This window comes from Hyperolius riggenbachi, chromosome 11 (genome assembly GCF_040937935.1).
Source record: "Hyperolius riggenbachi isolate aHypRig1 chromosome 11, aHypRig1.pri, whole genome shotgun sequence".
In the NCBI taxonomy this organism is placed as follows: Eukaryota; Metazoa; Chordata; class Amphibia; order Anura; family Hyperoliidae; genus Hyperolius; species Hyperolius riggenbachi.
This window is the reverse complement of record NC_090656.1, coordinates 141,229,286-141,255,432: the sequence shown is the minus strand read 5'-3', so window position 1 is coordinate 141,255,432 and position 26,147 is coordinate 141,229,286. Positions and strand designations below refer to the sequence as shown.

At 46.0% G+C, this 26,147-nt stretch overlaps 1 protein-coding gene and 1 long non-coding RNA gene across 3 annotated transcripts in view; one reads left to right on the top strand and one right to left on the bottom strand.

Annotated features, from left to right (window-relative positions):
* Positions 1–19,069, bottom strand: part of TUT1 (terminal uridylyl transferase 1, U6 snRNA-specific) — a 41,266-nt gene extending 22,197 nt beyond the window's left edge. Inside the window, exons 1-5 of the mRNA XM_068260240.1 lie at positions 18,783–19,069; positions 13,395–13,585; positions 3,453–3,653; positions 1,121–1,235; positions 793–1,043 (exon numbers count right to left, since the gene is read on the bottom strand). Of these exons, the coding sequence (XP_068116341.1) occupies positions 793–1,043; positions 1,121–1,235; positions 3,453–3,653; positions 13,395–13,585; positions 18,783–18,909 (885 nt within the window). The 5' untranslated portion in view covers positions 18,910–19,069. The remainder of the gene's footprint in view (positions 1–792; positions 1,044–1,120; positions 1,236–3,452; positions 3,654–13,394; positions 13,586–18,782) is intronic.
* LOC137538204 (uncharacterized) overlaps positions 10,921–26,147 on the top strand; it is a 31,024-nt gene continuing 15,797 nt past the window's right edge. Inside the window, exons 1-2 of one of the 2 annotated variants that reach the window (XR_011024709.1) lie at positions 10,921–11,083; positions 16,753–16,857. This is a non-coding gene — a long non-coding RNA (uncharacterized lncRNA). Of the gene's footprint in view, positions 11,084–15,545; positions 15,629–16,752; positions 16,858–26,147 lie in introns of those variants that run through there. The other variant, XR_011024710.1, reaches the window with a different exon arrangement.

The window sequence follows — 26,147 nt, the reverse complement described above, 5'->3', positions numbered from 1 at the left end:
TAATGTACGCGGGCGGGGGGAGCGGCGGCAGCACCACCACCACCACAACAGATTGTGAACGGTTTCAGGCTGAAATCGGTTCACAATCTGTTTGCAGTAAAGGTAGCCATACGATCCCTCTCTGATCAGATTCGATCAGAGAGGGATCTATCTGTTGGTCGAATCTGATGGCAAATCGACCAGTGTATGGCTACCTTTAGTCGGAGAGTTAATGGCTTGTTTGCATAGAGATAACAACTGGAGTTTCTTAACTCTTCCTGTACTGGAAACAATTAGACTGATGTATCTGATCTTAATGTTTTATTTCTTAGCTGTACTACACATACAAATCATAATATCATAATTTTTTTTTTCGCTTCAGTGTCTCTTTAAACAATACCAGTTGCTTGGCAGTCCTGCTGATCTATTGGGCTACAGTAGTCTGAATCACACCAGAAACAAGCAGGCAGCTAATCTTGTGACAATGTCAAAAACAACTGATCTGCAGCACGCTTGTTCAGGGTCAATGGCTAGAAGTATTAGAGACAGAGAATCAGCAGGACAGCCAGGCAACTGGTGTCGCTTAAAAGGAAATAAATATGGCAGATTCTATATCCCTCTCCCTCCCTCTCCTTCAGTTGACCTTTAATATATATACCTGTATAGGTAGTGAGTAGTAAAATCAGTAACAGGTATAAAATCTTAGGTCAAACCACCTATACTGGCAAATAAGGGTCTCATGCTTGGGTTCACATTCAGTGTAAAGTGCAATTTAAATCAAAGCAATGTTATATGGTAAATTCTGGGCCTTACCTCATCTTCATCAATATCATCATCATCATCATCATCATGCTCACTCTTTTCACTTTCCATTATTTCTTTGTAGTCTTTTCCCTCCAAACATTCTGTCTCATTCTCAGTAGTTGCCTTTTCTTCTTTCTTCATATGCCGTTTTATTTCTTCTGTTTTGTCTTCAGCTTCTCCCATCTCCAAATACAAGTCCAAGTCACAGCCACTGATCTCAAAGCCATTTACGGAAGAACCAAAGGGGTAAAGCTGGCAGGCTATCAAAGAGAATATACAAATAGTATCCTAGAAGAAGTAGTACACAGCAACACACACTCAGATTTTGATAAGTCACCTGGAAAAAACTCAGTGAAAGTTTCTTTCAGCAGTGAAAGAAGCAGATCTCGAAGACGACTCTCATGATGGGAGGGAGAGCACAAGGCAACCACTTTCTTCATCTGATGCTCTACCTTCAAAAGATTAACAGCAGCAAACAGTTACAAGCAAATATTGTAAATGCAAATATTTTAACCACTGAGGCCTCTTGCACAATGCAAGCGATTCCGATTCAGATTCCGCTTTTTAATCAGTTTTTACATCAGATTCTGATTCAGATTTGCAGTCTGCTCCCTGCACACTGCAAATCGGAATCTGAATTGGATGTAAAAACAGATTAAAAAGCGGAATCTGAATCGCTTGCAGTGTGCAAGAGGCCTGAACAATATAGCTCAAAGTAATTCTCCTGGTTGACTGGTAGAGCTCTCTCTGCACTATAGGAAAAATCACAGTGGCTCACAATGCGGCATGGCTTTTAAGGACTTCCAAGGCGAAATATATAATCGATTTTTCACTCACCTGGGGCTTCTTCTAGCCCCTCGCAGCCATCTCACTCCCTCGCTGCAGCCCCGGTCCTCTACAGTTTTCCCGCTGACTGGCTGCAATGATGGCGACCCGCCAGCTGGGTTGGCTCTTCTGCACCTGTGTCATCTGGCACGTACTGCGCCTGTGCAGTAGTTGTGCGCACACGCACAGTACGCGCTAGAATTAGTGTTTCTCAACATTTTATTGGTCTGTACCCCTTTTAAAACCCTGTATTCACCAAGTACCCCCAGTATAGTGAACATTATCACAAGTACCCCTATATATTTAATTGTAGTACATGATAATTGTTTCTAAATAATGTCCAAGCATTTACTATTGCTTTTAATTATCTATAATACCAATTTCGTGTTTAAATAAGATTTAACATTTTCTAAAACTCTAAATTTGTTATTCTTGGTTAAGTATATCAAGCCCAAGTACCCCCTGAAACCATCAGAAGTACCCCCTGGGGTACGCGTACCACACATTGAGAGCCTAGGTGCTAGATGACATGGAGATGCGGGCACCAGTGCAGGCGCCGGCGGGTTGCCATTATTGCATCTGATTGATTTAAGTCTCTGGAGAGCGCTGCACACCTCTGTTGGCTTCATTTCAGTTCCAGCCCGATTAGGAGCGCTGCCAATTTTTCACAGTACACATGATTGCATATTTTTTTCAGTCACAGAACTGAATTCTTGCCTGTCGTCCTACGGAGTCCTCCATGGATAGACCATGTAAACAGAAGAAAGATCAACTCCTGTATGTGAACAGTAAAGAAGCGGTTGTGCTTTTTTTCATTCAGACTTGTATAGTGAACAAAGTATAAGGGCCCACTTCCACTGGGGTTAGGCTTTAGTTTCCGAATCAGACGCGCCACTGGTGCTAGTGCAAAGCCGCAGCTGAATTTCTATAGTCGCATCATGCATGGCTATGTGTGCCGCAGTTCACTATTAAATCTTACAATGTATACAGATGAAATGAAAGCACTTTAATGTTCCTGAAGGAATACCGAGGTGAAAATATAATAATTCCGGCACCAATGCATTTTAATAAAAGAGTGTTCATGCAGCAACAATCGGATTGATATGAATATTGTATGGATTATAAGACAAAGTGCTGTGCAGCTACTGATCTCTTCAAAAGCGCATTGTGCTGTGCTGGAATCACAAGGGCAGTGGGCGCCTATGGTGCATGGCATTTTCAGATATCTGTTTTATTGGATGTTTCAATCTACTTTTTAAGTTTTTAATGTTTGTTTCTCTTCAACGACACAGTCTTTGAAGTACACCAGATCTAACATCTATGAATTGAAGAAAAAAACTGCATGTGAGCAAACACAGTGAGACCTGAATAGATCAATAGTAGAAAAATGCTGTACTATTACATGTGCATGAAAAATGTTGTTATACCTAAAGACAAGACTAAAATCTATGAACTATTGGCCCTTTTTATCTTTCCCCTGTTCTCATAAGTTCTCTACCATGAAACAGTTTTATATCATCAGTTTATTTTCAACTTGGTATTACTTTAATGCTAGGTACACACTGAGATTTTCTGGCAGATTTACTGTCAGATCGATTATTTCCAACATGTCCGATCTGATTTCTGATCGATTTCCTATAGAAGTGAATGGAAAATGATCGGAAATCAAATCGGACATGTTGGAAATAATCGATCTGACAGTAAATCGTACAGAAAATCTCATACTGTGTACCTAGCATAAGAAAGTTGAGGCTTACCCTTAAAATTAACCAACATAATAAATAATACACAGTAAATGTAACAGTTGAAAATGTGACAAGGGAGTCTTGTGTTAAAATATTCACATCAGTACAGCAACTAAGCTCCTTGCTTAGCGCCTCTGGATCAGGAGGCTGCAGATTTTGTGTTCCAATTTTCTTTTTCTTGAATTCTTTCTTTTGTCGGGGTTTAATTTTTAACCGCCGATTCTCTAGTTTAATGTCATGTCTTGCAAGTGCTTCACCCACTCCTTCGGGATTCTCAAACTCCACTATGGCATAAAGCCCCTACAGCAGAAAAACAGGATTCTGTGTAAGAAAACATGCATAACAGAGATAGGATCAATCCACAGTGTAGCTAATGAACACAAACATTAGATTATAATTTAGCAGCTATATCTGCCTACAAAAGTTGAGCATCAAGGAAGGAAAGTTCCCTTCCTAAAGGTGGCCACTAATGATCCAATCTTTTTTCATCCAATTTTACCAAATCTATGTAGTAAAGGGTAAAATGAGTGAATGTATTGAATGGATAATTTGGGCAGTTCCCTTATATTACATAGAAATGGTAAGATTGGATGAAAAAGATTGGATCAATAGTGACCACCATAAGGATGTAGGGACTGTGACTAACACCAAAAATGCATGTGTGGCACATAGTAAGAGAAGTCAGAGAAGCAAAAGAAAGAGAAATGCATAGCATTTTCATAAGAAATATATATAGTTAAATGCCAATAATGAACACAATGGTCATGGGAATAAAGCGGTCACTCCTTCAAATGTTTCCATTGGAACAAGATTCTGTTTCCATTGGAACAAGTCAAAAACAATTTTTTCCAAATTGGACTTGTAGTTTTTAAGAAAATCGATTTTAAAAAATTCAAAGAAAAGTTGTATAAGCAGGTGCAGAGGGCAGAGGTGACACAGAAAGGGGCACTGGAGGCACAGGGGGGCGCAAAGTAGGTACAGGGCACAGAGATGGCACAATGTACAGTGGCTATCTCGTTTGCTAACCGGGGACTACCTATATATATTTTTTAGGTACTTACGTATTATCCCGCCTAGCAGGACGGCTCGTCAGTTAGACAGGCTTGAAAAGTGTATGCAACTTTTCTTTAGCAGCTGATTCGTCATGAATTCCTTTCAGCTAACAGTGAGAGAAGGGTGGTGATCGCAGTGAGTGGGCGGAGCTTGCGCTTCCGGCAGGATCCCTCCCACACTGACTCCCTCGGGAGCTAGCCTGGGAGCGGAGGAGGTAGTGGGGACGCACAGGTTGTGATGGAGAGCAGCCCCGCCATCAGAGGGGGGGGGGGGGAACAGCCATCACATCAGTGACGGGGCCCATGCTCTGAGGGAACTACAGGGGGCCCCTGGATTTCCGCATCGCTGTCTGAGCAGCAGAAGAGCTGGGGTTGCTGCCTCTGTCCCCAGTCTCTCCAGCGAGCGTGGTGCACGGCAGACAGAGATGAGAGAGCCGTCCCTCCTCTCCTCTCTGACACTGAGGGGCGGAGCTGAGGGGAGACGAGACTTGAGCCCAGGAGGTAGGAGGAAGAAGTTTGAAGACGGGCAGCACTGTGAGGAATCCTGAAGATTGGAGACTAGGACACTGAGGATCAAGGAGACTAGGAGAGAGTGAATTGTGTGCAGAGCAGCAGGTATTTTGCACACACTTGCAGCACGCTGCCTGGTCCTCAGCTGCTGTGCTGCAGATTCAGTGACCAGCTGTCTCCCCCTTATTTCTCTCCCCCAGCCTGAGCAGCCGTGACATCTAAAGCTGCTGAAACAGGGCTGCCTGGCTCCTATCACTTGTCTTATGTCAGTTCTGCCCTCTCTGACACATCAAGTGTTCCCCTTCTCCTCCCCCCACAGTCATTTCCCCTCATTCCCTAAAGGTAGCCATATATCTAGCTATGTATGGACAGATTCCACCAAGAGACAGATATCTCTCTAATCAAATCTGATAAGAGAGAGATCTGTCAGCTGCTCATACTACCCAGGCCGATACCCCATCAATTTCATGCTGAAATCGATATGGAATCAGCCTTGTGCGCCGCCTCGCTGCCCTGACGCTGTCCCCCCAATGTAAATGTCCCCTCGGTGCCCTGTGGAAAGTATACATTACCTGTCCGTGGCCTGCGCTTGTCCCCCATTGCCCCTGGGATATCTGCTCTGAGTTGGCTGATGGTGTAATGGTTAAGGGCTCTGCCTCTGACACAGGAGACCTGGGTTCAAATCTCGGCTCTGCCTGTTCAGTAAGCCAGCACTAATTCAGTAAGAGACCTTTGGCAAGTCTCCCTTACACTGCTACTGCCAATAGAGCGCGCCCTAGTGGCTGCTGCTCTGCTCTGGCGCTTTGAGTCCGCAAGGAGAAAAGCGCAATATAAATGTTATTTGTCTTGTCTTTGTCTTGCTCTGCAAACATGCGCGTCCCACGTGGTTCACCCTACTAGGAAACCACATGGGGCGTGTGTGTATGGAGAGGAGAATGTGCTCAGAGCAGCAGAGGGACAAGCGCAGGCCACGGACAGGTAATGTATACTTTACACAGGGCACCGGGGGGGGGGCAATCTTCATTAGTGGGGGACAGCGCGGGGGGTTTTGACGCGTTCGTTGATTGTCAGGAAGTTGCATGCCATTCCCGCTGCGCACTCAATCAAGCAAGTCGCCTAACATCTTGCAGCATGCACGATCAAGAATGCGACCAATTTTCATCCCGAAATTGATCGCATTGTTGGTCGGACATGCACTTGGCAGCATAGATTTTTATCTAATCCAATTATAATAATCGGATGGTCGATCAGCCACCAAATCGCCAGATGTATGGTCACCTTTACTCTGCTATTCACACATGGGGTGTTCCTTTTGTTATTCCTGCCATAGTCATAGTAATGTCCTACCATATTATTATGTTTTGCAGCACTATACAGAGTACATAGTCATGTCACTGACTGTCCTCAGAGAGGCTCACAATCTAATCCTACCATAGTCCTAGTCTCATGTCCTACCATAGTATTATTATGTATTTATATAGCCCTGACATCTTCTGTAGCACTTTAAAGAGTACATAGTCATGTCACTGACTGTTCCCAGTCAATTTAATCACCCTAATCTTGTGATCAGTAACCTTAACTTGAAAATGGGCTTTGGGCGGTAAAAAGTACACATCTGGCCCTGCCAACGTGCTGGCATTAAAAAGAATACCTTAGTGGAAAAGAATATGAAAAAACAGGGGGAGCAGGCATGTGTAGTGGGCTCTCCACATGGCCACCGATCCCCCCGTTCTCCTCAGTCCCCCTCCGATAGTCAGTAGCGACCCCCCGAACTCACTTCCGGGTCAGGGTGGTGATGGTTTACTGCACAGGCACTGCCCGGCAAAGCGTATCCTTGTATGCGCTAACGCGGCCAGGTGGGAGTGCTCTGTGCAAGTGCACTATGTAGTTGTAATGTCACAGTTACGTAGTGCGCATGCGCAGAGTGCTCCCGTCCACGTAGATGTGTACAAGGATATGCTTCACTGGGCATCACCTGCACAGTAAGCCGCCACCACCCGACCCAGAAGTCCTTGGGGTCGCTACTGACTAACGGAGGGGGACGGAAGAGAACGGGGGAAGCGGTGGCCATAAGGAGAGCCCACTACACATGCCTGCTCCCCCCGTTTTTTTCATATTGTTTTCCACTAAAATATCCTTAATCCTAGCCTATGAAAGCAGTTACTGGCGGTCACAGGGTGGGTGGCTTTCACAGTAGCCAGTGGGTGGGCCCGGGGGCCCAGTCCTGATGATGTGTGAGGGGCCCCAAAATTTCTGATGGCAGCCCTGATGGAGAGTGACGAGTTTGGGGATGTCGGGGCGCTGCCGTTCTGATTGGCGAGAAGAGGTAGTGGAGTTGCTGGGGGATCATCAGCCCGGATATGGAGTTCAGAGCTCTGCTCTGTCTCTATTTACAGAGGTCCCCAGCGTGTACGCTATCACACAAAACACTTGGGCACCTTGCCACGAGGTCACAAGAAAGTTGTGCAGAACGGAGCAGCTGATCTGTGGTGAATCAGCTGCTCAAGAAACACAGTGCAGACTTTTCCAGCCTGTCTTACTGCAGAGCCATTCTGCTAGATGGGATAATACGCAAGTACCATTTTTTATTATTCAGAAAGTAGGTTAAAGCTTAATTCCAGGCAAGCAAGGAAAAAAAATATAATTCACTTTTTTGCAGATTCCTGGCAAGAAAGTGTCAGTTCAAATTAGACAAGACAACAAACATTTATATCGTGTTTCTCACCTGGCGGACTCAAAGCGTCAGAGCTGCACCCACTAGGATGCGCTGTATAGGCGGGTAGCAGTGTTAGGGAGTCTTGCCCAAGGTCTCCTTACTGAATAATAGGTGCTGCTTACTGAACAGGAAGATCCGAGATTCGAACCCAGGTCTCCTAGGTCAGTGGCAGAGCCCTTAACCATTACATTAACCAGCCACAACAGTTACACTGCCCAAGTATTGATGTGATTTTTTATTAATAATAATAATAATAAAAGATTTTTTTTTTAAATCTATGTTTCTATTATTTCCCCTCCTCTATCCCCCCCTCCTTTAAAATTAGCTCTAGACAGCGATACAGACACTAAAGTACACATGCAGTACATAGGCATCAGTTTATGTATGGGATCAAGTTGTGAGCCGTTGGGAGTGACAGTTAAGTGACAAGGCTGTCCTCTGTACAATTCTGCGCTAGATCGCAGTGCTGTACAAATGTTTATTGGCTTTTTTATCTTTATTTCAGCCTGCCAGCTCAGGTCGTGGCTGGCAGGCTGATTGCGTGGCTCCGCTTTGTTTACAGCAGAGAACGCACGCTCGAGTGAGCGCTCATTCCCTGCTAATCTCGCGAGATGAAGCCATTTGGTGTTAGGCGGTCCCCAGAGCGCCACTCTCCCACCGCCGATCGGTGTTAAACGGTCAGAAAAAGGTTACACGCCAGGGAGGTTAAAGTAAGTGTACAAAATGCTTTATTAGAAACAGGTATAAAAAAGCCGAGAAAACTCAAAAACTACGTAAAGTACAATGGCCAAACAGACTGAGTCCAAAGACCCAGCAACATCAACATGGTACAATTATCATCCATTAACATAAGCAAGAAAAATATAAACAAATGAATGCGTTTCCTTATAAGTAAGCAAAGAACTGCATAAGTGAATATCATACCGTGAAAAGACAACCCAACATAGAGTCCTAAAGATATTCTTATGTCATCATAAAGCCCAACCCAACAATAACACAAGTTTGCAGGTATAAGGTCTCCCAGACCTCCCACCCAACACAATATGTCCACTCATTATGGTTAAGACAGTGAAGTTTCATAAAAAGGAGGTACAACTGACGGCCATAGCCCCCCCCCCCCCCCCACCTGTGCCTACTATAATTGCCCCACTCCTCCCAATCAAACTGGTACTTCTCTTGAGATGTGGAAAGAACATTAAATCTATCTATCAATCATCACATTAAAGGACAACTGAAGCGAGAGTGATATACAGGCTGCCATATTTATTTCCTTTTAAACAATACCAGTTGCCTGGCTATCCTACTGATCCTCTGCCTCTAAGGGCTCGTTTCCACTATCGCGAATCTGCATGCGTCCAACGCATGCAGATTCGCACATGTAATGCAAGTGGATGGGCCTGTTTCCACTGTAGCGTTGTTGAGGTGCGTTTTTTTCAGCGGTGAAAAAACGCACAAAAGAGCCAACGAATTCGCCTGAGAGTGGAACGCATGCGAATCGCCGCTAATGTATTTAATAGGAAATTCGCATGCTGTTTTGGTATGCGAATTTTCATGCGAATTCGCATGCGAATTCGCATGAAATCAATGGAAAAGCACACCGGCATTGCCATGGTTAAATTCACATGCATCATCATCCATGCGAATTCGCATGCGAATTCGCACGAAAATTCGCATGCACACGCATGCAAAATTCGCATCTGCATGCGAATTTTGCCGCAGCGATTTCGCAACGCAATAGTGGAAACGAGCCCTCATACTTGTAGCCAAAGACCCTGAACAAGCATATGCAGATCAGGCGTTTCTGACATTATGCTCAGATCTGACAAGATAAGCTGCATGCTTGTTTCTGGTGTGATTCAGACACTACTGATGCCAAATAGAACAGAGGGGCTGCCAGGCAACTGGTATTGTTTAAAAGGATATAAATATGGCAGCCTTCATATCCCTCTCACTTCAGTTGTCCCTTCCTGGCGTTCAGTTTCCCAGGATTTCTGTGCAAAACGTGGTCTAATTAATTTATTACTTTTTTTTTCTGTAACTTGACAAAATATGTCAAGCAAGGGTCTAGTATACAGTGCAGGAGAGTACTTACGTGTATGCACATCAATACTGTTCACAGCATGTTTTGTATTGACGTGTATAACCGTCAATACCGCTAGGAAGGCTATGTTAACCACTTGCCGACGGCTACACGCCGGCAGGCGTGGCCGCGGCGGCAGCCCCAGGACCGCCTAACGCCGATTGGCGGAAAGTCCTGGGGCTTGCATTTGCAGGAGATCGCGCGCATCTCCTGCTTGGTGGGCGGAGCGGAGCTCCGCCTTCAGTCTCCGAGCGGCGATTGCCGCTCTGGAGACTGTAACGGCGAAACCGCCGCTTAATTGTATTGTACAGCGCTGTGATCTGCAGCAGCACTGTACTGGGGACAGCCGTGTGACACGGCTGTCCCCCTGGAGGACGAGAGAGCGATCGGCTCTCATAGGCTGAATCCTATGACAGCCGATCGCCGTTATTGGCTGCCTGGGGGGTGGGAGGGATGGAGGGAATAAAATATTTAAAAAATACACGAATTTAATAAAAAAAAAAAAAACAACAAATATTTATATTTAAAAAAACAAACAATGCAGGGGCGATCAGACCCCACCAATAGAGAGCTCTGTTGGTGGGGACAAAAAGGGGGGGGGGGAATCATTTGTGTGCTGTGCTGTGCGGTCCTGCAGCTTGGCCTTAAAGCTGCAGTGGCCAATTTTGAACAAAATGACCTGGTCACTAGGGGGGTTTAAGCCCACGGTCCTCAAGAGGTTAAAGTTATGAAAAAAATTGCTTCTTTCATCTCACATTCCAGCCAGAGTGTTAGTCTCTTCCATCAGAATCGGCCTCAATCCTGCAGTCAGAACAACAACACTAGCGCTGTAAAGGAGGGGTTAGAGAATTGATGGCACGACACACAATGGCATTATGCCCAATGGAAGGAGAATGGAGGGGAACATGCTCACATGCTGAGATAGCCTCAACTGGCCACCTCTGCAGAGTTTAGAATAGCGTATGAACAATGTGTGTATGAGCGAAATCATAAAACAGACTTGTGCTGCAGTTAAACTGTTAAGGTGCTGCGTTGGTATGCGTTAGTACGCGTTGGTACGCGGTTTTTTCCATAGCAGTGCATTGTGAAAAAGATTTCAGTTAAAACGCGTTTAGTGGGAACTGTGCCATAGGAAAACATGGACATTACTTTAAAAATCAGTTTTCTTTCAGTTATAACTGAGAGCAACTGATTAAGTGTAAAAGGGCCTTTAGGGGATTGCCGCAGGGAGGCAGCAGAGCATCCAGGTCATGTTTATGAACATATGACAAGGAGTAAGGGAGACAGAACCGATCACTATGACCACATGGCAAGTCTCTGTTGACTTATATGCTATTTTGGATCTACCGTAACCGGACACATCATTTTATAAGTTGAGTGTTTCTTGAATTGCATTTGCATGCGTAAACATTTTAAGAAGGTAATACACTATCTAGTTCCATTCAATTGCATGGGCAGAGAGATCTTTAAAGCAGCATTGTAAACAAACATTTCAACAGCAACTGGTCTGAGTATTAAGGGATAGCTGCAGATTAGCTGTGATCACGCAGCCTGTCAGCGGCGATCGTTGCTGGCAAGCTGTAAGAAAACTAACTGACTGACTAAACAGCGGTTTATTTACATTGCGTGTACTGGGGACAGCCTAGTCACTTGGCTGTCCCCTGGAGCGGCTCACCACGCGATCCCCTCTCATAGGCTGATGCCTATGAGAGGCGATCACCCTGATTGGACCTAGGGGGAGGGAAACATTTTCAAAAAAATATTTAAAATAAAATGACAATTAAATTAATAATAATTAAAAAAAAAAAAGAAAAAAGGAAACACTGCAGCAGCAATCAGTTGCCACCAACAGAAAGCTCTGTTTGTGGCAAGAAAAGGAGGCTAGATTCATTTGTGTGCGGAGTTGAATGGCCAGTGCCAGTGCCATTCTTCTTGTCTTACAAATGCATGAACTCAGTTGCAACCAGCCTGAAGAGTGCAGTCAACCATGGGTTTTCCACTGACATGACGCATGCACCGCTCACTGTTTACTATATCCTGAGCCAACATCACGTAGAGGCCAAAAAACGTGTTTACTATAACAGAAGTTTTATTATATCAGAGTTTACTATACCAGGCGTTGCACCCATAGACTTATAATGGAGATTGGCTGGGGGCCTGGAGAGGTAGTTTACTATACCCAAATGTTTTCTATATCAGAGTTTATTATATTGAGATTATACTGTAATAAAATGGCGTTTAAGCCTCCAGCAAGCAAGAAAATACTCAGAATAATTCTGACAGTACCTACATTTTAGTACTTTTTCAATTGCAGATGCTGAAAAGTTAGTTAAAGCAGAAGATGAAAAATTATCTCCTAGGAGACAACTTTGGAGATAAAGTGAATTGCATATGGCTTATGGAGCCTTATTCAATTCACTCTTTCTTCTAGGTGATATTTTCACACCTTATAAATATAATACCTTTTAAAGGACTTCCGAGGCGAAAAGGAGAAAATAAATTTTACTCACCTGGGGCTTTTCCCAGCTACTGCGCGTCTGTGCAGTAGCTGTGCACAGGCGCAGTGCGCTCCAGATGACGTGGACGCGAGGGGAAGGAATGCCTGCACAGGTGACCCAACCCGCTGGCGGAGTCACGATGCTTACGGGCGGCCAGCGGGGACATGGAGGAGGACTGGGGCTGCGGCGAGGGCACGAGACGGCTGCTATGGGCTGGAAGAAGCCCCAGGTGAGTAAAATCTCCCATTTCCCCTCGGAAGTCCATTGAGTCACCAACAAGCACGAAAATACTCAGAATAATTCTGACAGAATTTGGTTTAGCTACTTTTGGTAGTTTTTAAATTGCAGAGTGATAAAAATAGGTGAAGGTGATCTAGGAGAAATCTCAGGAAAAAAAGCGAATTGAACACAGGCCAAGTTGTTGCTATTGACAAGTGAGAGAAGAAGGAATGAATGCATGGCGGAAGATGGAGCTGCTTCCATCCGGAAGGGTATGGAGGGGAATAATAATAATGTGCTCACCCTATTGCAAGGAAATTATAAAAGTTATCACCCATGCAAACTCATAATTTTCTCAAGGAGTTACCAAGGTCCATATTTAATCAACCTTTTCTCTTAAGTTTTCTCCGAAAAGATAATTTTCATCTTCTGTCTGAAATAACTTTTCAGCATTCTGCAATTGAAAAACTAACCAAAAGTAGGTGAAAAAGTACTGTCAACATTATTCTGAGTATTTTCATGCTTGCTGGTGGCTTGGCGAATTGGAAATGAAAAATGGACACTGTGTGTGTGGAGAAGTGTGTATACTCTTACTGCTTGGTAGCTATGTGACCACTATGCGTGTGCACGTTCCTGGCTTGCTGTGTACCCAGCCCGACCCGAGCAGACATATTGCGCATGCACAGCATATGGCACACAGGAGGTGGGGTATGAATCTGCACACCTCAACACACAAATATAGTGTCCATTTTGAATTTCCAGTTCTCCTCAGGTATCCTTTAAAAGGCATTTTATTGATATGGTGTGAAGATATCACCTAAGAGAAAACTTAGGAGAAAAAGTGAATTGAATAAGGACCCAAATGTCTCCAAAACCAATAGAAAAGGTAGCATTGGGGATAATCACCGCAACCTGAAATAGTGAAGCATTACAAGTTCCTAGCATGGGGCAGAAAGTGGTTCTGACCTTGTCTTTATCCATAACAACATTCTTGACAGACGATATTGGTTGAAAAACATTTCTGAGTTGGTCTTCTGTGATGCCTTTTGAGAAACCACTAACAAACACACTGCACTCTTGTTGCTGTTGACGCTTGGCACGCTCCTCACACATTCGTGTGTGACGTTTACCACGTATATGATCATTTAGGCTTGGGCCTGGCAAAGGGAAACAAAACTTAAAATGGTGATGTGACATTTTCACCAGCAATTATACTATCTGGAAAATAAAACATGATTATATTCCCTTAGTGTTAACCTGCTCTACAAAACTGAGATTGCAAACTAAAACTGGAACTTAACATGGTGTTTATGTTGCAAGCATAGTTATGCAATTTTGGGGTAAGTTAAAAGGTGTACTGTAGGGGGTTAGGAAAAAAAAAACTTGAACTTTCCTGGGGCTTCTAATGGTCCCCCGCAGATGTCCTGTGCCTATGCAGTCACCGATGCTCCAGTCCCCGCCTCTGGTTCACTTTCGAAATTTGCAACTTTAAGGTCGGAAAATCACTGTGCCTGTGCAGTCGCGTCCTCGCTCCTGCTGTCATCACCGGGAGTGTACTGCCTGCACCTGTGCAGTACGCTCCCGATGACATCAGCGGAAGCAAAGACGCGGCTGCGCAGGCATAGTGATTTTCCGACTTTAAAGTCGCAAATTCCGGAAGTGAACCAGAGGCAGGGTCCCAACCATCGGTGACTGGCTGCGCAGGAACAGGATGTCTGCGTGGGACCGTTAGAAGCCCCAGGTACTTTCAACTCTTTTTTTCCCCCTACAGTAAGTCAGGATCCCCAGTGTATTCAAATTGTAATGAGAAAATACAATATAATATTATATGAATACATTTTTCAGTTAATAGTTATAAAAATGTACTATTCCTAATGTCTTAGGTACACTTTAAGACTGCATTTTAAACAGCAGCAATGACAGTCTGATGCCAAATCTGCTTTGTTGTGCTGCAAAACAGAAGTAATCACCCTTTGAACTTTAAAGCACTAAAACCTTATCAGCAGTTTGTTCCTAGCCAGATTAGGGGGTTTACATGTATTTACATATGTATACACCATGGAACAAAGGTTTCACTGAGATGTGATGTTGTTTTGGCTGCATCATATGGAAATAAAAACGAGTAAAAGGAAAGTGCCGGTCTGCATCTTGTAATATAGTTTACATGTATTTACTTTCCAGGATATCAGCCTAAATTTGAAAAGCTCATTTCCATATATAGCAGGTTTAATTATTAACTTTTTTTGTACTGGAAAATAGAAAGGGACTTCAGCCAATTTCTTAAGCTATGTACCCACGCCTGACTAACGTCGACTGAGACGGCTGATAATGACCGCTGCCTCGACCGCCGCCCTGTAAGTTATTAGCTCGGTGGATAAACTTGGCCGAGTGACAGCCAACTTCATTGTGCATGCCATTCCCCCTCCCTCCACGTGACATCACGCATGCGCCACTCCATCGTCCCACCCCTCCACGCATAGCAACACAGCGCATCATCAGCTATACCACCGACGCTAGTCTGTGCAGCCAAGCCCAGCGATGTCGCCCTGGGGCTCTGTGCCTGATAACCAACGGGGGTGTCATCAAAGGTGTGTGCGCACCTTTAGTTTTGTGGTGTACATGGATCTTCGCTGCCCAGTCACTTTGGCGCAGGGTGAGGCGAATGACGGCTCAGACTGCTGCCACTTAAATTCTAGGCAACGTTAATTACTATTCCCCCTCTGAGTTGTAGCAACTCAGAGGGAGAAGTAATTTGGCACCTGAATTACACTGCTACGTGGCCATAGACACAACATTGTCTACCGCAGCGCCCAGGTCAGGCGCAGCGTGGGGAAGAGTGAGCGCTGAAATGATCTACTTGGAGACTTGCGCTATATGTACCTATGTTAATCTAATCGTGTCACTTCAAATACGGTTTAAATTAATTTGATAAATGATTACATTTGGGCTTAGTATGTCTATAATTTAATTTGGATTGTGCAGTAGTACTTTATTCTACAAAAACATTCCCTGCAGATCAGTTAAGCATCCACTGAGGAAGATTTAGAAGTACAATGCAGAGGTGTTGTCTATTGCTTACAAAACCGGTTGGAACAGAGTATAAAGAGCGAGTAGAGGAAAATTCTGCTCACTGTCCCTGCAGATTAATCTTCGCTGCACACTGCTCTCAGTCAGATGTACACAAAGTTGGATCGTCCAAGGTAACATAAGCTCCTGCCCAACAGTGTTGATCTAATTTGTCTAAAATTTGTTCAGATTCAATCCGGCCCACTTAAGGTACAATTTTTAGTGAACGATCGTATATTTGAATATTCAGATTGTACTGCATGAAAACAAAGAAGCTGATGGGCCCAATTTGATCCTGAACAATCGCATTATCAATCAATTCTATTAACCATCTTAGCGGTATGGACGAGCTCAGCTCGTCCATCACCGCCGATGGCTGCCGCTCAGGCCCTGCTGGGCCGATTTCCATCAAATAAAGTGCAGCACACGCAGCCGGCACTTTGCCAGCCGCGTGTGCTGCCCGATCGCCGCCGCTCTGCGGCGATCCGCCGCGAGCAGCGGCGAAAAAGGGTCCCCCCAGCCGCCTGAGCCCTGCGCAGCCGGAACAAATAGTTCCGGCCAGCGCTAAGGGCTGGATCGGAGGCGGCTGACGTCAGGACGTCGGCTGACATCCATGACGTCACTCCGCTCGTCGCCATGGCGACAGGAGAAGCCAAACACGGAAGGCTGCTCATTGCAGCCTTCCGTGTTACTTCTGGCTGCCGGAGGCGATCGGAAGAACGCCTCCGGAGCGCCATCTAGTGGGCTTTCATGCAGCCAACTTTCAGTTGGCTGCATGAAATAGTTTTTTTTTAATTTAAAAAAAACCCTACCGCAGCCGCCCTGGCGATCTTAATAGAACGCCAGGGTGGTTAAGTCAACTTTTGTGGAAAACTGAAGTGAGAGGCATATGGAGGCTGCCGTGTATATTTCCTTTTAAACAATACCAATTACCTGGCACTTCTGCTGATCTCTTTTGCTGCAGTGGTGTCTTGTACCTCATGTGTGCCCCCCTTGTAGCTTTAGTATCCTCCTGTGTCCCACTGCACCCTCATCTATCTTCCAGTTCCATGCCGTGCTGTGTCCTCGAGTGCAGCTTCAGCCTTTGGGGAAGAAGTACATTAACTTGAATTACTGTGTTTTTACTGAAGATGATGGTCTTGTGGGCGGCACCATGGCTCTGTCATTGGGGCCAATTACTGCACTCGCTGCTACTCAGCAATTGCTGTGATTGTCCCAGTGACAGAGCCATTCACGTTACTGTACTTTTTCCACATAGGTTGAAGCTGCTCTCACGGACACCGCACAGCATGGAGCTGGGATCTGTCTCCCAGGAAGACAGCAGAGGACACAAGGGACACCAGGACAGCTACAGTTTTGTATGGTATGTACCGTACTTGTGGGGGAGATGCCAGACACCAGTCCAAGCTGTATTATTCAGACTACAAGACGCACCCCTATCTCCCCCCCCCCCCCCGCACACACACTTTTGAGGAGAAAATGTGCATCTTTTAGTCTGAAAAAATGGTACACGTGAGGGATAAACTTATGGGAAATTGCATTATGTGTACCTAGCATTTGCAGCCAATCGACCATTTGATTAGATAATTATTATGGAATCGGATGAAAATCAGTGCCGCAACAAGCACTCCTGATCAATGAGTCAACCGATTTCAGACATACTGGAAAATCTCAGGCCATCTTAGTTGATCAGGTGCAGCATACGATATAGGGAGGAGCAACAAAACGCCCAGTCGCTGGCCCCCCAAATGTAAATGTGCCCCATGCACATTAAAATATTTTACCTGTCCGCTATTGCCACTAGTGTCCAGCTTCCACATCGGAGCCCCACATGGCTGCCAGGGGTGTCATGGGGCGTGTGTGTGAAGTCATGGCCCATAAGCTATATACTGGTAGACACATGGAGAGCAAATGCGAAAGATGGAGGGCTGGACACTAGCAGTGACAATAAACAGGTAAAGTATTTTTATGCCCGGTTCATGTTTACATTTGGGGGGACAGCAACAGAGGTGGCAACACAAGGCCAATTCCCTAAAGATTTCATGCTGAAATCGACCTGCGGTGTATGGGCAGCCAACAGATCGCTCTCTGATCAGATTCAATCAGAGCAAGATTTGTCTCTTGGTTGATCTGGCGATGTATGGGCACCTTTAGTGTAGACTATGTTAAATTGAATAGATGACTATAGTAGGGATCAGATTTTGAGACCTTCTGAGGGACAGTTCTGACAAGGCTGTAATGCTGGGGATACACGGGTTGACCATCGGCTCGATTAGCCGCCGGATCGACGCCAGCCGCGTCCCCGCAGATCGATTACCGCTCGCCCCGTCCGGCACTTATTTATCAGCGGGTCGAGCGGCTTGATCGGGCCAGCTGAATATTATCAGCTGGTCGATACACGGTACAGAAACGTACCATGTATCCCCAGCATTAAGCACTGCAGAAAATGTCAGCACTAAAATACTAAAGCCTGGTGCACACTTATTAATTATTATGATTGGTCATCACTGACCAATTTTACCACCGCCATGTAGTAGGAGTGTAAACAGATATGGAGTACTATGAGCAGATATGTAGGTAATTCCTTATACTACATGGAGGTGGTAAAATGTCAGTGATTCGCCAATCATAATTGAAAGTGTGTACTAGATTGCTACTTGATACTTAAAGGGATACTGTAGGGGGGGTCAGGGGAAAATGAGTTGAACTTACCCGGGGTTTCTAATGGTCCCCTGCAGATATCCTGTTTTGGCGCAGCCAGTCACTGATGCTGCGGCCCCGCCTCCGGTTTACTTCTGGAAATTTCAGACTTTAAAGTCTGAAAACCACTGCGCCTGCGTTGCCGTGTCCTCGATCCCGCTGATGTCATCAAGAGCGCACAGCGCAGGCCCAGTATGGTCTGTGTCGGTGCTGTACGCTCCTGGTGACATCAGCGGGAGCGAGGACACGGGCGTGCAGGTGCAGTGGTTTTCTGACTTTAAAGTCAGAAATTCCAGAAGTGAACTGGAGGCGGGCCGGAGCATCGATGAGTGGCTGCACGGGCACAGGATGTCTGCGGGGGACCATTAGAAGTCCCGGGTAAGTTCAACTCATTTCCCCCCCGACCCCCCTACAGTATCCCTTTAAAAAAAAAAAACGTAACTCGGTTGAGATGGCACCTTTAGCTTTTGAGTGTTAATGATCCTTGTGAAAGCCCTAGTATCATATATATCAGCTGTGATGTTGATCATAAAGCACGAACTGTCCGCAGACACTGTGACATAGAGAACGTCGGACGGCAAGACTCACGATTTGGAACGCTAATGCAGCATAACAGACAGCGGAAAGTTCCCCGCTCTCCCTCCTGTATATCTGCAGGAATCCCATCACTGTCTTCTTCCTTCTCAGTCGCCATGAATATGCTCAAACGGCGCATGCATTAAACGTCATAAGAAAGAGAAACGTTTCTGCGACAATCTAGCGGTAGAATGAATGTTCACAATTGAGGGAGGGAGCGAGCGAGCTTTTCTAAACCTGTTCCCAAAGGTGCCCAGCTACTATACTTGCTTCACATAAACACATGGCGAAAGGATTGCGCCATTCTGTAGACAGCAGCTATGTTTTTAGTCTCATTTTCATGTGTTCTAGCAGGGAACTGACTAGTAACTACAAAACATGTCTCCTCCCCATTTCCTCTTATGGTTCAGTCTAACTCTCCTCCTGTCCTGTTGTGGTGCGTAACCTCCCCCGTCCCGTCAGAAATTGCTACCTCGTTAATTTCAATCAGAAAATGTTACCATGACAAAAAAATATCTACCATGGTACAAAAGTTATCCTGTGAGAAAATATTTTTTAAAGGGCAACTGCATATTCAGCACGATCGGCAAGGGCTCATTTCCAGACTGTTGCTAGGTAGTGAAATGCTTCTCAAACTCTCACAACTTCTCACTGCTGCCCGGCAACTGTTTGCTGAGCACACAGCTAATTTAAGGCCTCTTTTCCATTGACTGTTGAGCTATTAAAAAGAACCTGAAGTGTGAGGCATATAGTGGCTGCCATGTTAATTTCCTTTTAAACAATACCAGTTGCCTGGCATCCTTCTGAACTCTCTAACTGCATAAGCACAGCATCAGTATACTTGCCCAAGGCCTCTTTTCCACAGACTGTTAATAGGCAGTGAAATGCTCTTCAAACTCTCACAACTGCCTGCTGCTGCCTGGTAAATGCTTGTTGCAGCCCAACAATTGCTTGCTGAGCACACAGCTCAGTAGTCTGTGTAAAAGATGCAAATAGCCCCCTCTACACCAATTTCAGGCGCGACCGATCAAATTAAATTAGATCGATTAAATCCGACATGTCCGATCAGGATTCGATCGATTGTGTGATCGATTTTCATTAGCTTTCAATGCAAATCAATCAAATCCCAATCGGACATGTCTGATTTAATCAATGTAATGGAATTCGATACAATTGATCGCGCCTAAAATAGAATCGCGTAAAAACGGCTTAAGTCCAATCAGCACCTTCAACCTCCTCACGGAAAGGCACCTCCAAACTGCCCGCCCACCCACCTGGTCAATGGCAGCGAGACCTACGCAAGCTCAACCCTAGTGTCCTTGCTGACCCCCTCCATGCCCTCTCCTCCGCTCTCCCCACCCTAACCTGTCCTAATCTTGCTGCAGCTCAGTATCGCCAAACTCTCTCATCAGCCCTAGAGAAAGCTGTTCCACCAATATTTCGCCGCAACCGACCCCCTAACCCCCAGCCCTGGCGCACTACCCATACTTGCAACCTCCAGAGGAAAACACGCGCCACTGAACAGAAATGGAGGAAAACTAGACTTAACCAGGATTTCCTACAGTACTGTACAAGAGGAACCTGCTGCAGTTCCACACTGCCCTTGCTCATGCGAAGCAGGAATACTTTACCAAGCTCATCGGAGCACAAGCTTCCAACCCCCGGCATCTTTTTGCCACTTTCAACTCCCTTTCCTGCCACAGATTTAGCCACCCACTTCACCAACAAAATTGTCTCCATCTGCCAGGAAATATCCAATTTTCACCTCCCACCCCCTCCCAACCAGCTCATCCTCCACCCTATCCTCCCCTCACTCCTACTACCACCGAGGAAGTCAACCACCTACTGCAGACTTCCCCTACCACTACTTCCCCCCTTGACCCCATCCCTTCTGATTTACTCCAGGCTTACTTCACGGAACTGGCCCCAGACCTCACTACCCTGTTTAACCTCTCCCTATCCACAGGCACCTTCCCCTCAGACTTCAAGCAGGCCACTGTACTACCCCTGCTCAAGAAACCCTCCCTCGACCCCTCGCTACCCTCCAACTACCGTCCTATCTCCCTCCCCCCCTTTGCCTCAAAACTCCTTGAGAGTCTGGTTCACAAACGCCTGACCCAGTACCTCAATGCCAACTCACTGCTAGACCCACTGCAATCTGGATTTTGGCCTGCCCACTCAACCGAAACTGCTCTCATCAAAGTAGTCAATGACCTTGCCTTAGCTAAAGCTGAAAATAAATACTCCATTCTCCTCCTCCTTGACCTTTCAGCAGATTTTGACACAGTAGATCATCCCCTACTCCTCCAGTCCATAGGCATTCACGATCTCGCCCTGTCCTGGCTTTCATCCTACCTCTCCAACCGCTCCTTCACGACCGCCTTCAATGAGTCCTCGTCCACCCCCAACCACCTCTCGGTGGGAGTCCCCCAAGGTTCGGTCCTTGGCCCCCTACTGTTCACCCTATACACATCCTCCATTGGCAAGGTTATCTCCTCCATGGGTTTTAACTACCATCTGTATGCAGATGATACCCAGATCTACCTCCACACCCCTGACATATCCACCACTACCATGGTCTCCTCCTGCCTATCAGCCATCTCCTTCTGGATGTCCACTAGGTTCCTGAAACTAAATCTAAACAAAACGTAATTTATGATCTTCCCACCCCTGCCATCCATGAACCTCCCAGATGTGCTTGTCACTGTTAACCACACTACCATTCACCCTACCTCTCAAGCCCGCTGTCTGGGTGTCACCCTGGACTCCGCACTTTCCTTCAATCCCCACATCCAAAACCTCACAAAGTCCTACAACTTCCACCTTCGTAAAATCTGTAAGAATCGCCCTTTCCTGACCTCTGCCACCACCACCAAACTCCTCATCCATGCCCTCATAATTTCCCGCCTTGAGTACTGCAATGCCCTGCTGTCTGGTCTCCCTTTGACCCGAACAGCCCCACTGCAGTCCATCATGAATGCGGCAGCCAGAATTATCCACTGCTCCCATTGCTCCACCACGGCGGATCCCCTCCTTGAATCCCTCCACTGGCTTCCTTTCCAGTCCAGAATCAGATTCAAAATACTGTGTCTAACCTACAAATCTGTCCACAAAACCTGTCCAACTTACATTTCTGATCTTACTCAGAGGTACACACCTAGCCGCTCAAACCACTCTTCCAATGAACTGCGCCTAACCGCCCCCCACATTACCCAGTCCCATGAACGCCTCCAGGACTTCTCAAGAGCTGCTCCAACACTATGGAACTCCCTACCTACACCCATTAGGACAGCCCCCTCCTTCAACATCTTCAAGAAAGCCCTCAAAACTCACCTTTTCACTCTGGCCTACTACCCCTCACAAGTGCTCTAAACCCACAGCTGAACTCTGGTCGCCTACCTTTCGTGTTCTTACCTCTCCCTCTAGATTGTAAGCCTTTGGGCAGGGTCCTCCTCCTTTTGTGTCCTAACTGATCATGCACCTCCATTACTGTGAACCCATGCTATGCATCTGAGTGAACCTAACTTGCCTAATCTCCATGCTCCCCTCCAGTGACTAAGCATTACCTTGTACTCATACTGTGCTGCATGATCTGGTCTTTCTTGTATTCATGTATTGTCATTTTGCTGCATGTCACCCCTAAATATTGTATGTAACCTAAACTAATGTCCAGCGCTGCGTAATTTGTTGGCGCTTTATAAATACAATAAATAAATAATAATAAAATAGGCTGTAGGGAATTTCCAGACTATCATTGGCCGCCTTCAAGTCTGTTCCAGAGGTTGAGGGGGCATTTTGCAAGTAGTTATCCTTTATAACAGCCTTTTCTGCTTCTGAATAGTTAATGTGTCCTTGCCACAATTTAAAGAGGAACTGTAGTGAAAATAACAATGAATAAAATGGTTTATTGTTTTACAATATTCATATATATATATATATATATATATTTATTTATTTATTTTTTTCTTAGGTACTTATCCGTTAGCCGGGCGCATCCAGCAGGTGGCGCTAATTACTATTCCCCCTCCAGGCCGACATGGATAGTAGGGAAAGATGTAACTCTGGTGGAGTTTTGTCGCCACCTAGAGGATGCGCCCGGCTAACGGATAAGTACCATTTTTTTTTTTAATCAGCATTTGCCCATTGTAAAAATCTTTCCTCTCCCTGATCTACATTCTGAAATGTATTATCACTGGTGGTGGCGTCTTTAGTTCTGAAAGGTGATCTATTCTGTACAGAATGTTCGTTTACTGAGATATTGCTTGCTTGGCAGTTGGAAAAAAAGCTGTTATTTCCCACAATGCAACAAAGTTCACAGACAGCCAACTGTCAAGACCATGGTCATGACATCACACTGTGTGAGGGGTTTTATTACATTATCAGCCACACAGACCCCCCTGATGATCTATTCAAGAAAAGGTAAATATTTCTTGTGGGAAAGGGGGTATCTTGTGGATAAAGGGAAGCACAGTGACAGTGGTTAGTGCTCTTGCCTTGCAGCGCTGGGTCCCTGGTTCAAACCCCAGGCCAGGTCAACATCTGCAAGGAGTTTTAAAACATACAGATAAGTTAATTAGCTTCCCCCTAAATCGGCCATAGACTACGATACATACACAATACATACATAGCCAAAGGAGTAATGTAGGGATTAGATTGTGAGCCCCTCAGAGGGACAGTTAAGTGACAAGACAATATACTCTGTACAACGCTGCGGAAGATGTCAGAGTTATATAAATACATAATATCAGCTACTGATTGGGATGAAGATCATTCCTGGGTTAAAGTTCCTCTTTAATGACCTGCCAGAATGCATTTTCACATCTCTTGCTATGCTTAGGCCTCTTTTCCATAGGGCAGCTGAACTGCTTGCTTGTCAGGCAGTTCAGCTTCCCAGCTGCCCACCACAAGCAACGTTCATGTTGCACCTGAGGACGGCAACTGCTGTGCTCAGATAAACTCCATAGGGGGTCTGTCCTATACCCATGGTGAATGCTAGCAAGCGCCCGGATGGTGAACTGGACTGTAACAGCTGATAGGCAATGAATTAAACCCTTTCAACTGCCCGTGGAAAAGAGGCTTAAAGAGAACCTGGACTGAAAATAGTCAAAATAACCATACACAGGTCATACTTACCTCCTGTGTAGTCTACTACTCAATCACTTTCTCCTCTCCTGAATCCCATTTGTCCACTGTGATCAGTGGAATTCTCCGTCTGGCCATTAATCCATAACCGCTTCCTGGTCAGCAGACTGTTAAACAGTAATATCGCACAGTTGAGCCATAGGGAAACATGGACATTACCTTGCACATTCAGTTGTAACTGACAGCTGCTGATATATAACTGACAGCAACTGGTATATTTCAGTACTGACAAAATATTGTCAGAACTGGAAGGGATCACTGGAAGAAAAAAATGGTGAGCCTCTGAGAGCAACTGATGGTGAGGTAAGTATGTAATATTCATTTGCAGCTATGTCATTCGTTTATTTTTAATAATTTTACTTGCTTCAGGTTCCCTTTAAGAAAAATAAGCAGGTTCTTCAAAGCAGTCTATTATTCTTTAAAGCATACTTGTAGCTGGGGGCCGAACTAGATACTTACCTCAGTACTTACCTCTAACTCCCCTAAGGGGCCTTTCACACTGGAGCGTTGCGATATTTTACCGCAGCCTAATGCTAGGGCAATGAAAGTCTATGGGGCATATCACACTACATGCGACACGGTACACCTAATCCAACGAGAGCTCATACCTACGTTACCGTGCGACTCTTGCGGCGGACCAGGAGTCATATCATTCTATGTTGACGCACGTGTTAGAAAACAACCACCGCAAGTTTTATGCGCTGCGCACACGGGCGTCCGCACGTCGGGCAAATTGGGGCATCTGCCCTGCCCTGGATGCCCACTGCCCCCCGGCAACCGCTGCCTCCCCCCCCCCCCCCCCTGCCATCAGACCTCGATCAGCCGCCCCGGCGACCAATAGTGCGGGCGCTAGGACCTAGCACACTGCACCGGTATGCGGAAGTGACATCACTTCCGCATACAGAGCGTAGTGCATCGGTGCGCCCGCTCTAACTGGTCGGGTCGCCGGCTGATCCTGAGGTCTGACACTGCAAGGTGAGGGGGGTCCCTGTCACTACCTAACCTGGGGGGGCTCCTTTCACTACCTAACCTGGGGGCACCTGTCGCTACCTAACCTGGGGGTCCCTGTCACTACCTAACCTGGGGGGCTCCTGTCACTATCTAAACTGGGGGGCTCCTGTCACTACCTAAACTGGGGGTCTCAGTCGCTTCCTAATTTGGGGGTCCCAGTCGCTACCTAACCTGGGGGGGCTCCTGTCACCACCTAACCTGGGGGCACCTGTCGCTACCTAACCTGGGGGTCCCTGTCACTACCTAACCTGGGGGGCTCCCGTCATTATCTAAACTGGGGGGCTCCTGTCACTACCTAAACTGGGGGTCCCAGTCGCTACCTAACCTGGTGGTCCCAGTCGCTACCTAATTTGGGGGCCCCAGTCGCTACCTAACCTGGTGGTTCCAGTCGCTACCTAATTTGGGGGTCCCTGTCGCTACCTAAACTGGGGGCTCCTGTCACTACCTGAGCTGGTGGGCTCCTGGCGCTATGTAAACTAGGGGGCACCTGTCACTACCTAAACTATCCAGGCCTGCCAGCCAGCCTAGCATCACCACCAGCCAACCAGCCCAGAATCACTGTCAAAAAGGCCACAGCATCACCACCAGTCAGGCCAGCATTTACTTCAACCAGCCAAGCACAGCCCAGCATCACCGCAAGGCCTTTCAGCCCACACATCATCCCCAATCCAGCCAAAAACAGTATTGCCAGGCCAGCCAGACACAGCAGCCAGTAGAGGAGAATTCAGAAGCCAGGTGAGAGGTGTCTACCATATTAAGGGGGCATTCTGCCTATTTAGGTGAAATGCTGTCTATTTATTTGCCTCATGATTGCTGAATTTGTCTTGTTGGGGGCCTCATGATTGCTGAATTTGTTTTGTTGGGGGTCTCATGATTACTAACAGCGAGACTATGGGAAAAGCTGAATCATCATCATAAATAAAGAATATAAAACTGGGAGGTTCTTAAAAAATGAATACATTTTTCAGGAGTAGGATGGATGAAATTGTTTATCTTCACAGTTTATTTTCAACTTGGATTTTCCAAACCGTTCATGTAGGAGTTAAAACGTTTGTATTTAGTTTAAATTGCTGTTGCCACTTTGCAATAGATAAGTGACTTTTGGGTTGCAGTTTGGGCACTCGGCCTCCAAAAAGTTCGCCACCACAGTCCTAATCTAATGTCCCACATCGCTAAGTTCATGTAAATTTGTCTCCACCCGTGACCACACCCACATACTTGTCC